This window comes from Suricata suricatta, chromosome X (genome assembly GCF_006229205.1).
Source record: "Suricata suricatta isolate VVHF042 chromosome X, meerkat_22Aug2017_6uvM2_HiC, whole genome shotgun sequence".
NCBI classification, from domain to species: Eukaryota; Metazoa; Chordata; class Mammalia; order Carnivora; family Herpestidae; genus Suricata; species Suricata suricatta.
The window spans coordinates 107650497-107663333 of NC_043717.1; the positions used below are offsets into that span (position 1 = coordinate 107650497).

Below are 12837 nucleotides of genomic sequence, written 5' to 3' on the forward strand. Positions count from 1 at the left end.
GAAGGTTCCGTGGAGCTGGAGCCAGACCCGCTGCTTCCTGATTGGGCACGTCACCTCTGTGCCTCAGTTGTCTCCCCTCAGAAACGCAGCTCCCTGCGTTCGTGTCACACTGTCGTTGTGAAGCTCTCGTATTCCGACAGAGCGGAAGATGTGTGTCTGCTCTGTTCCTTTTAGAGTAATGTCATCAACTCTGTCCCATGAAAAGTCTATTCAAAAAACACATGCTGTGAGATAAATATTCCGCTTTAGAATTAATATTCTGTATATGTTACATTAAGAATACACTATACAATTGTAATATAATAAAATTCCATTAAGTGACAGACAATAGCATGCTTAACCATCTAATGCCTAGACTCTTAAACTTAGAAAAATTGGTTGATTCATTTAAAGTCAACCTGGAAGCTAATCTTAACTTCCCGGTTGTCAGTATTTCGGGTCTTGTATTAAGTGTAAAGATAATCAAGTAGTCTGTTTGTTTTCTAAAATAAAAAGAAAAGTACATATATCCCCAGTCAGTACTCATTTTTTTTCATGGAGAGCTGACGTCTTAAAGTATTTTAACCACACTGTTTCTTTTAGTCCTACAGGATCACATGTTGAATGGTGTAAACAGCTTATAGCGGCTACAATTTCTAGTCAGATTTCAGGTTCAGTGACATCAGAAAACGTATCCAGAGACTACAAGGTAAGCAGCATTGAGTCCTGAATTCATTTTCAATGTACCAAGAAGCTTTGCATTTTTTAATTTGAGTGAGACTTGGACCCCTTGATGTTCAACAAACATTCGTTTGGGAACAAGGGTGAAAGGTTCTCTGCTGTTATAGGTCTGAACTTTAGATTATTGCATATTGTATTTTTACCTTTTATTATTTTAAATGCCTCTGTTTTCTTTGATGGTATTCTGAATTTCAGAAAACGTCTGATAGACCATATTTCCCAACTTCACTGTTTGTTTCTGTGTTTAGGTGTTACCTGTGGGTATTTAGCACTGACATGTGGTACTACAATGTAAAAACACTTGCCGAACTCCAGAATGTTGTATGGGCAGCTTTGGTGTTTAGTCCTTAATTTGGATTCTCTGTTTATTCTAAAGTTAAGGGCAATAAGCTGCTTGTCAGCAGAGACAGGGGCTGTTTTATTCACCACTGCTTCCCCAGCACGATCCTGGAATATACCAGGTGCTCAGTAAATACGTGTTGAATCAATTAACAAATAAAAAAATGTATGTGCTCCATCTTCGTTAACGGTAAGACTACCCTTGTTTTAATGCTAGTCGACGATTAAGCCACGCTTACATTGCAGTAGTGGCGTTTGCTTGAATTGACATTTCAGTTTCTTCTAGTTCTTTTTGCCTGGTAGTGAGAGAGCATTGATTTTACAAGTATAGGCGAGCTGCATCTAGTATCCCAGACTGCCCTCAGTCAACAGTCTTTCAAAATCATGGTCCTTGCCAGGTGCCAAGGCTTCCAAGCAGTTCAAGAACTACAATAAAGACCATAATTAATTCTTAGTACGTGCTTCTTGCTTAAGGGATCTGGCCTCTGTTCCTCTCCTCTCTCCCTCTCATAATGCATCACGTGCAGAAACTGACCCAAAGGCCATGTGATTGAAGTCTGGCTATCCTGCTACACTCGCTTCATCCACCCCATCCGGTGCTGTTGATTAGGTGTACCAAAGGAAAGCCAGGCTGTGGATTAGTAGAAATTGGATAATCTGCTCAGCCAGAAGAGTGACAGTATGTTACTCTCCCTAGGTTTCCCTGTTGTCTGGTTTTCATATTTGCCATGTAAGAGCAGCTGGGGTTCTTGGGGTTCCAAACGCAGCGGGGGCAGCGGGGGAAACATGTCGACCCTGGGTGGGAGGAGCCTACGAGGCAGCTCACCAGCAGCTGCTATCCCCGCCCACCCTGGTGGCCCTGGTGCGCCCATCTTAGCCGAGAAACTGCCCCCTCCCCAGTGGAGACGCTCAAGAACCTGTATTCAAAGAGAATAGCTCTCAGGCCTTGGAATGATTTTCTTTACTGAGAACTGCGAGTTAACTAATGTTTTCATTGTGGTTGAATATTTGTTAGTGCTGCGTGGGTTCTATAAGAGACTGCATAGCTCTCTAACCTCTACATGAGTAGATCAGACTGAATCTGTACTTTAACACGAAGCAACTAAGTTTTGTTAATTTTAGTCTGTTTACAAATTTTGTGTAGCAGAATTAGCTCATATTAGAATGGCTTCACAGATGGCGTTCAGAAAAAATGTATAAGGCTTCTCTATATTTAGTAAGTTGAATTTTAGGTATCTGCATCAGGTCACAGCTAAAGCTTTGGATGAATTATTATAAGAGAACATGTTTTATAATGGTCTTTGTTATATTTGCCCTGTAGCCAAGTCTACAAAGTCAGTGTTCAATTAATAATTCAGGAGTTGTTTTAAGAAGAGCGTTTTTTAAAATAATAAAAGTGTGAACTGTTTCTAAACCACAAGGATAATTTTATGTGCTACTTATAAAGTAGTTCTTAAAATCCGAGTAACCCAAGACAGGCCTCTGGGGTACCCCTGGCATGGGAGCCATTACATGGGGTTTTTTCCTGATGGTCCAGATACAATTCTTTGAGGACCTAATTTGCAGTCATCAGTCAGTAATATTTCAAATTACCTACTGTGCAAATATCTTATTTGAAATACACACTCAGTATGGCGGTCAGTTTATTATAGGTTAAGGTCAGTGTGAGCACTGCAGGAGGAGCAGATGTTTATATGAGCACGTGCATCTTGACTTGAAATGCTAATCATCTTCTGTGCTGTGGGTGCTGAGGGCGGGTCTCCGTCGTCCGCCTTGTCAACCCCTGACACGGATAGGGCTCTGTGGTTTTGTAATACTTATGGACATATAATCCACTGCAGCCTTAAAGCAGCCAAATAAGGTAGCTTTTATTATAATCATCATTTAAAAGATGAGGAAACCAAGGCTCGGAGACATTAAATGACTTGCTTAATATCACATAGTTAGTCTGGGGATTTTTCAGTAGGATTATTATCCCCTTGAAAGGCTAGAGTGGGTTTAAAAAAATTTCCCCCTACCCTGTCCACTGGTTTTCAAATTGTGGTCTTTGGGTTTTCCCACAGCAGCACTCCGCAGGGTGCCTACAGAACAGCAGCTTCCGAGGTTCCCATCCCACACACTGAGTCAGCGTCTCTGCACGTGTGGAACCAAGAGCCTCAAATATTTATATTTCTTGTGTATAATAAAATCTGAAACTCTAGACGTCCTAGGTTTATACCTCTTGAAATTGGTGAAAGGACCAGACATTTCTGGTAAATCCCTACATACCTAAATAATTAGCAACTCATGTTAGGTATGGAGAGCAATTGTTTTATTATGTCATAAATTGACAGTAGGCTCAGGGTCAGATCACCCAGACTGTGGTAAGAATATCACTTTTATCACGAGACAAGTTTAGATGGCATGTCCATATGGACATGTTTTCACAGTTATGTAATTATTTTAAATATGTAGTAGAAAAGATAGCACATTAAACTCGTGATTTAATGGATGTTATATAGGCAAAGTGTGAAAACAGAGTGCACTTAAAGTCACTAAATGTACATAATAATATTAGTATGGGCAGTGTGTCACCCTGAAGACTTGCCTGGCTGTGAGGACTACTAGAAATTTAATAAAATGTGGTGGTTTTTTGGGGGGTTTTTTTTGGTTTTTTTTGAGAGAGAGTGCGCGTGTGCGCAGTAGAGGGGCAGAGAGAGGGGGAGACACAGAATCCAAAGCAGGCTCCAGACTTTGAGCTAGCAGTCAGCATAGAGCCCGACGTGGGGATGCGGGGCTTGAACCCACAAACTGTGAGATCATGACCTGAGCTGAAGTCGGGCGCTTAACCAACTGAGACACCCAGGCACCCCTAAAATGTTTTCTTTTGTTTGATCCTCCCTCAGCCCCCTCTCTGCACCCCACTATCAACTCAACTCAATTGCTTTTCACCTTTACTGAGCTAACAGAGAGTCTCTCTCTCTCAAATATGTCCAAGATTTTAAGAACATTCAGAAATGTCATGTTCCATAGATTAGATGAACTAATACTGCTACAAATTGGAACAAAATTTAATAGGAGCCATTAGTAGAAGTGACATCATCATCACCATCACCACCTCTCTCTGCCTCTCCTCTTGGTTCTCCTCGTCTTGTCCATGCACACACAGTAGCTCGATTTCTTCTGTAAACTTTCTGAAGTAAAAGGAGAAAATAGAGAGGATCCTGTACGTACTTTAATCATTTAACAAGTTAGTACAGTGATTAAATTCTGGATCCTAAACAAAAATTACCAGAAGGGCTTTGGAGGGAAGTAAGATGCAGTGCATGGGAAAGGCTTCATTAACTAGGTTTTAGTTAATGTTTCTTGAGTACGAATGTATGAAAAGGGAGGCTCGAGCATGATCTTTCAGAATCCATGGTCTCATGATCTGTTTATTAAATCAGAGTTTGCAAATGTCTGCAAGCTAGGCAGACAGGGACGGGGGCAGTGGAGAACTGGAGAGAACAGCATGTCCCCTTGAAAACAATTTAAGAAAAGCTTGCTACTGCCTCTTTGAGCGGGAGGCCTCCATTTTATAAGCACTGCACTGGAAAAGTGCTACCTTCTCTCCCAGGGTTACTTGAGGGAACAAATGATTTCTTAAACATGTGAAGATTTTTGAGTTGGAGAAAGACAAATACCATATGATTTCGCTCATATGTGGAATTTAGGAAACAAAACAGATGAACATAGGGGTGACAAAAGAGAGGCAAACCATAGAACACTCCTAACCATAGAGAACAAACTGGTAGTTGCCAGAAGGGAGGTCGGGGGTATGGGTTAAATCAGTGATGGGGATTATGCAGCACTTGTGTGAGCACCAGGTGTTTATGGAGGTGTTGAATCACTGTTGTTATACACCTGACGTGAATGTTACACTGTTACCTAACTGGGATTTAAGTAAACACTTGGAAAAAAAACCCCAAGATTTCAGCTTCTGCTTCTGGAAAGATGGAGCAAATGTGCTTTTTCTTATTCTTCACGCTAAGTACAACCAAAAGCCATGGACATTAGCTATAAAATAAACATAAGAGTGCCCTGAAAGGTAGAAGAAGGCAGACTGGTTAGGGACCTCAGGACCCAGGGAATGACACGGTGGCAAGTCCCTGGGTTCTGTTTCTGCCACGTATGTCCCAGACTTGTTGCTGAAGAACCCAGCAACCAGAAATGCCAGTGGGCACAGACAACAAAAGACTACTCTCTCAAGCCAAAGGACCAGGAAGGAGACAGCCTAGCAAAATGAAAACTTTAAACACTAACCACTGTACTCCAGCCAAACACTACAGAAGAAGTGGTGGCCCCACACCCAGCCTGCCATCAAGGCCACGTCGGGAGCCTAGAATCCCCACCATTGTCCGGCTGTATTGAGGTGCACCAGACCCCTGTGGGGGTAATGTCAGAAGCAGCCCAATGGAGAGTCCGACTTTCACCACTGCCCATCGGCAAAGAGGCGGTGCTTCCGCTCTGCGGTTAGTGCCACGTTGGGGCAAGTAACAAGGCATCCCTGCCACTCCCAGCCTGGTATCCGTGGGAGCCTGGCAAGGGGCTGGAACTCTCGGTAACCAGGAATCCCCTATCTGGTGTCAGCGGAGACTGAGTGGGGCACCTGTACTTCTACCCCTACCTGGTTCTAATGATGTGGTACCCCTGCTTCTGCTGGGGCAGTGTCACAGAAGGTGAGCTAAAATAGACGGCTTTAAAAAGGTCCAAACTATTGAAAAACAGTATCAATAGGTGACAAAACTGAGAGAGACAGAGAGAGACAGATCATGAGCAGGAGAGGGACAGAGAGAGAGGGAGATACAGAATCCACATACAGGCTCCAGGCTCTGAGCTGTCAGCACAGAGCCTGACGTGGGGCTGGAACCCACAGACTGTGAGATCTGACCTGAGCCGAAGTCGGATGCCTAACTGACTTAGCCACCCAGGTGCCCCAAAAGTGATCTTTTTAAATGAGAGAGAGCTGAGCAGGGGAGGTGAAGAAAAAGAGGGAGACTGAGAATCCCAAGCGGGATTCTGTGCTGTCAGCATAGAGCCCGATGTGGAACTCAAACCCATGAACCGTGAGATATGACCTGAGCTGAAATCGAGTCAGATGTTTAATTGACTGAGCCACTCAGGTGCCCCTGAAAATTATTTTAAAGAAGCCATCATAAAATTGCTTCAATAAATAATTAGAAATATGCTTGAAACAATGGAAACATAGTGAAAGAAAAGAAATAGTTTCAGCAAAAGAAGAGGAGATAAAAGAAGAACCAAATGGGAATTTTAAAACTGAGAACTATAATAACCAAAATAAAAAAAAAAAACCCTCAATAAATGGGTTTAATAGAAGACAGAGGACAGAGAAAAGAATTGGATGGGTCTTAAGGGAATTAACACTGAGCCAAAAATGCTAGTCACTAAAGGTCATGTACTATATAATTCCATTTATGTAACAATATTCAAATAACAAAATTATGGCCATGAACAGATTAGTGGTTGCTAGGGGGTAAGAAGGGGAGGAGTGGTGAGAGAAGTGGGCGTGGCCATAAAAGGGCAACAGGAGGGGTCCTCCTGGGGATGAAACTGTTCTACATCTTAATTGTATCCATGTCCGTTTCTTGGTTCTGCTATTGTTCTATAGTTTTATGATATGCCGCCATTGGGATGTGAGCACCTACTATATGCAGGGAGCTTGGCTGCGTGGAATTCGTGACGGAAAAAACACACCAAAAAACAGTTCCAGTTGGACTGTGGTGAGGATTGAACTAGAGGTGGAAACAAGATGTGGTGAGAGGATTGAGGAGGGCAGAGCAGGACATTCCGGGCGTTACGCCGTGAGGGCCTTTGTCGCTTCCTTTATAAGGGGAACAGTCTAGCTGGGGCCACACTGAGACTAAGAACATGGGAGGTCAAATCAGCCAGCCTGGCTTTGAATTCCTCCTCTGGCGTTGCAGGTCCTGTGACATTGGTAAGTTACTTCACCTCTTGCTGCCTCCCTTTCTTCATCTGTCATGGGGGGATAAGAGTAGTGTCTCCTCAGTGGCTGGGAGGGTTGCGAGGGTTGAGGTAACACTTGTCAAGCATTTAGCACAGCACCTGGCATATGGTGGACCCTCAGCACAACCACTTGGAGGTATTGATATCACTGGCACTGACTGTGAAATACGGCCACACTGTTGGAAATTTAGGGGCATCACCTTATGAAGAATTAAGATGGGAGCCAAGCAGTTAGACACAGCAATTGATCACAGCTGGCTTGGAGGGCCTGCTTAGGGGTGAGGCGCGCCCCAAGTTAAACACACTCCCCCAGAGGCAGCTGCGGACACCCATGGCCCATTCCTCAGGGCAGGGCTCACACGGGCAGACTCGCCACCAGCCAGGGAGACCAGGCGGTACCCTCCTGGTAGACTGGAGCGCAGAGCCCAGGGGGCCACAGGGGAGCACACCAGCCCCCTTACCAAGACTGGGTGGCCAGTGGGACCCCTTACCTCTCTGGTGGGGAGTGTCCTAAAGGATGACTTGGAAACCTGAGGGCAGAGGGAGTTTAAGCCCCAGTGCAAATGTTTCAACAAATTTAAGTCTTGGTGCTTGTCCGGGGGAAAATTCACTGTTTTCCTCTCTGCTACTCATTCTGTACACATAGAGCCCTTCTGATGCCAGATGTCCCCACACTGGCCAGTTCTCCAACACCGATCGGGTGTCCGACAGTTCAGTTCACTTCTAACGTAACCTGGAGTAAGTACAGACCCCACAGCTTAAGGCCTCAGTCCCACTAGACTGTCCCTCACTTCAGACACCAAATGAAAGTACTGGGCCACCAGGTACCTCACGACTTTTGCCCAGCTCGGCTACAGAGTGGGGGTTCCCAGGACTCCCTCCTTGATTTTGCTTGTTTGCTAGAACAGCTCCCAGAGCTCAGGGAAACAGTAACTTAGGTTTACCACCTTATTGCAGGACGCGATCAAGGAGGCGGATGGACAGCCAGATGAAGAGCTACATAGGGCAGGGTCTGGGACGGTTTCAAGTGCAGGAGCTTCTGTCCCCGTGGACTTGGGATTCACCGCTCTCCCGGGCTGTGGCTGTGTTCAACGCAGGAGCTCTCAGCTCCCCATACTAGTGGAATTTTATGGACACCTCATCACATGCACACAGTCGATTAGCTCCTCCGGGCCCTTTCCCTTCCAGAGGGTGGGGGCTGTGGAGCCAAAAGTTTGAAGCTTCTAATCCTGCCGTGCTCTTTCTGGTGGGAAGCCCCCATCCAAGAGCCACAGAGAGTTGCCCCATTACCAGATTTCTTACCTGTGCCTTGGTTTTCTCATCAAAAAAACGAGGCCAGTGATGGTTTTTATATCGTAAGGTGGTTTTGAGGATAAAGTGAGTTAGTATGGACAAAGTGCTTAGAAGAACACCTCCTAAAATCATTCCATGAGTATTTGTTTATGATGTAGCTTCTGGTGATGGAAAATCATAAAAGAACTAAAAAAGTGTCCAACAGCAGAGATGGGGAGGGGAGGTAGGAGTCTGAGAACGTGTATTTTGTCACCTTTTAGAATATGACGTTGATACAAACTGTTTAAAGTCGACATGAAGAATTATAGGTATCACCATATTTCCAGTTATGGAGGCATTTCTCGGAATGAAAAATTGGTCCAGTTAAATGTGCTTATCACTAGGGCATGAACATACTGAGAGAGAGGAGACTTTCTTCTATTTTGAGTTTTTATAGTCACCTATGCCCTATTTTGAGTTGTTTACTAACATAAGCATGTACTTTCTTGAGATGTAACTCACATTCTTAAGTATATGATTTGATGTTTTGATAAGTACAAACTTATGAAATTCGCTGCAAGAGGATAAACATATCTATCACCCCTCCTCCAAAAAAAAAAAAGCAAGCCAGATTTAGGTTTTTTAACATAGTCTATATTTAGGAATTTATGAGCTTTACTTCTCTTTGGGCTACAGCATCACTTATTCAGAGCCTTTTTTACTTCCAAGGGTATGCTAATGATGATACAGTGATGTATTTTGAAGTCTATAGCCTTGTTTTCATGTGATCTTCTTATCTATCCTGAGTAAAATCTATACAACTAATAAGAACCTCTGGTGACTTTTTTTTTTTTAATGATCTGTTTTCCCATAGAATGTCTGGTGGTTAGATAGTAGGATTTCAGACTTTGGATTGGGGAACAGACACTCAAGTCTTCCTCACTTTCCGAAGGTTCATCCGTTCCTGGAGGTGTTTTCTCTCGCCAGAGCTTCCCAAAGGCATATGTTGCACGTTCGAGTAGGAGGCACAGGCTAGGGTGTAGGAATAACATGTCTCCCTTTAATGAAGCTTCGCTTCTCCTCCCCTCCCCGCCTCCCCCAGTGCCCTCATAGCAGAGTCAGCTACTTCCTCCCACCTGCAGCTGGCCCATCCCCATGCAGTAGGAGTTAGGGTGAGGGGGGGCCGCATCAGGGAGCTTAATTTTGGAGTCTCAAGTGCGAGTTGGAAACAATTTCTATAGAAACCAGCTTAATATTTATGGCTAACTAGGTTTCATGATACCATTAGCACCAACAGCTGAGCTGTGCTCTGGGTCAAATGTGGGGGCTTTTGTGGTTTTTGGGTTCCCTTTTGTTTCTGTGGGCTGGTCTGGGAGCAGAACCGCTGTTTTGTATCATTGTTTCTATGGGGGAAAATGCCTTTAGCGTTCCAAACAGACACACAAGTGAACTTTTCAAACACAGCCTGTTCGCAGTGGCTTATAATGGTGATTGCCAGAAGCGGGTTGTGTATAAAATAATGTAGTTTGTCTTTGCCTAAGGACATTACGTTTCTCCAAATCAGAGACTTGCCTGAGAATTCTGGGACAAATGTGTTAGGATTGATTTGATATTGAATGAAACTTGGAAGGCAAATGTGTTAGGATTGATCTGCTTGGTTTAGTTAGAAAATTATCATATTCCATCGGGATGGGCTGCTGAATTTAACAGCATCTTTCACAGGTCAGTGGGAATGTGCCTGTGATGATGATGTTCTGTATTTTAACTAACAGGTTTTCAGGAGGCCTGATATAAGGGTAAGAATATGTGGCTTTCAGCACATGGGCCTCCTACTTGTGTGTCTCTGTGCTTGATCAAACACTTAGCCTATTTAGTGCTCCTTACCTTCTCACTGGGTTTATGAGTTACTCAGATCATCTTGCTCTGCTGTGGCATAGCTTTAAGTGTTCACTAGAAGCGCTTTATTCGTTACAGTGTTTAATGTGCAATAAACGCCAGTGTGTGTGAGGGCAGGGTGCTAAAAGTTGTTGCCACCGTGCAGCACTGACTTTCGTTGGGTTACATGAAATCTGACCGAATGGATATTCATGGCAGGGGTTCTGTGGCCAGGCCTACAGAGTCCTCTCCTTACTGTGTTTGCCATGTAACTCATGCTAAAGAAGTTAACAACAGCAACAACAACAAAGTGCTCATTTGCTATCCATCCTAAGTCAGATTTCACGTCCCCTTTCTCTGTGCATGCTGAATCTCGGCAGTGCGAGTGCCAGTGCCGTGAAGAAATGTAGCGGAATCGGTGCCAACGAGTCCTTCTTAAAATACAGATGTAGCTACTACGGGGAGTGGATTATAGCTTATATTTTCCTCATTACTTTCCTTCCGTTTATTTCAGAATATTCATAAAGCAAGACAAAGATTGGTAATGTGCATGCGTTTGAAACTGAGTATCAGATGTTGAAAACTAACAGATTTCCATTCAATGAAAGTTATGTGGATTTTAACACTAATTTAATGACTTGAGTTTAAAACTGTTAATCTTAGAGAAGCCAATGAAGCCGTACAAACACAAACAGGTTAAGTCAAATTCTTATTATCCCTTTGTTTAATTTTGTTTTCACCATGTTTTCCTTTGATCGTGGGAGTCATTTTCTTTCACTGATGTTGTTAAATATTACTGTTTGGCTTTCCATGTGCATGGACTTTGAACTACTCTGTGGTTTTTTGTTGTTCAGTCGTTTGTTTTTCTGTTTTTAAAAATTTTATCAAAGAATGATTCCTTTTTCTTTGCATTTAAAAAGATGGAAGTTTCAAAAAAACATTGCGTTTTAAAAATGACCCTGCTTTCAAGGGTAGCAGTAACAATGGTGTACTAAATTCAGTCTGGTGGTAAAGTATCCCAATGTAGTAAGTAGCTATTTTTGATAAAAATGAAAGGCGAGAAACAGTAATTCTTTTAAAGCTTTGCTGCTTCTTCACTGATTGCCTTTTAAAGAAATACAGTCGTGGGAGCCAAAGTTTCATGAAGAAAAAAGTATATCTATGCTTAAATGTTAACATTTTCAGTCTCAGAGAATAGATAAAACTTTTAAGAGGGGTTGTAATCTTGTCGTCGCGGCGTTTCCCGGCTTCTGTACCGCCTGCTGAACCAGCAGTCCAACCTTTAAAGTTTCCAAAGTGAATCGCTTCTGTGAAGAAGTTAAATTAAACACAGTATACCTTTAAAGGGATTGAAAAACATTGAAATAAAGATATGTGACCTTTTAGCTGTTTCTTGGAAGCACATTGATACTATAATTAGAAATATTTAATAATGTATGATTCATAAGGCACAATATTTATTTAGCAGTAATTAACAGATCACATGTGTATGTATGTCTCCAGCATGTAATATGTGCATGTGCATGCGTGTGGAAAGCTCGTTAATACTCGTGCAGTGGAGCCCTGAACAGTAGTTCTTTAGCGCATATGAATACTTACTGTGTTTAAAATACATGTGTATGAACTGCGTCTATATTTTGGCTTCGTTTTGCCCTCTCCTTGGTTACAATGGTATGCTTTATTTTCTATGAGCATATTATATGTCTGATATTTTGTTTCCTTGCCATATGCTGTAGTATTGCTTGATTTTAAAAAGACAGTGCATTCTTTGAAATCCATGATGTTTGTTTGCTTTTCATTTTTCTGCCCCAACACACACACAGAATAGATACTGCATTTTAGGCTGAGGACACTATTTCCTTAACTCCAAGGGGGAACATGTGATTTGCAAAGCCGTGAAAGGTGTGTCAATTTTTACATGCTTACTGTCTCTTTAAAAAAGAACTTCTGTCCTTTCACCTGTCTGTTTGCACGTGTTTCTCTTTCTCCTCTTTGCCTTTTCTTGTCCATGCCCCTGGTGCTGTGCAGGAGATTCAGGACGAACACAATGGCTACCCTTCTGAAGCTGAAGCTGATCAGGTGGCAAGTTCTACGTGTTCATCTGTTTGTAGCTCCAGATCGTGTACTTAGAAGCCATTTCATACTAGATTTCTAGATGATAAGCAAATGCTTTTTACCACTATAGCAGTGCCCTCCTGTCCAAGTTTGGTAGATTCTGTTATGACATTATTTGCAAAAATTGGTTTATCCAACATTTCGTTAACCAGAAATCTGTTCATCTGTGCTTCTCGGTTTTCCTAGGTAGGGTTAGCCATGAGGTAATGAGCCTTGGTCACAACAGGGTTCAGAAGTGCCTTTACAAAGGTTGAGAGAGGACAGATGCGTATGCTCAGGGTGCTCCCTGAAGGTGTAGACTTTGCTTTATTCAAATTCGCAGGGTCTGTGCCCAACATGATGCCTGGCACCTTACAGGTCTTTGTGGAATGAGCCCATATGGTTTGTATTTATTAATCAGAAGAAGAAATCACACCTCAAGTATTCTTGAGTGCTTACTCTTTGCTCAGAACCTTTAGACCCTCCAGAGCCTTTGAAAACAACACAACTTTCTCCAAAGCTTTGGTAGCATCT

General features: G+C 42.9%; 1 protein-coding gene across 10 annotated transcripts in view; it reads left to right on the forward strand.

Annotated features, from left to right (window-relative positions):
- The first annotated feature begins 582 nt into the window (after positions 1 to 582).
- Positions 583 to 12837, forward strand: part of MTMR1 (myotubularin related protein 1) — a 54647-nt gene continuing 42392 nt past the window's right edge. For 2 of the 10 annotated variants that reach the window (XM_029930992.1, XM_029930993.1), the window contains exon 1: positions 12270 to 12291. Coding sequence is in view for 1 of the 10 variants with exons in the window: in XM_029930994.1 (XP_029786854.1) it covers positions 10881 to 10904 (24 nt within the window). In the remaining 9 variants the exon portion in view is untranslated. Of the gene's footprint in view, positions 689 to 10106; positions 10131 to 10723; positions 10751 to 10798; positions 10905 to 12237; positions 12292 to 12837 lie in introns of those variants that run through there. The other 8 variants (XM_029930989.1, XM_029930985.1, XM_029930986.1 and 5 more) reach the window with 8 other exon arrangements.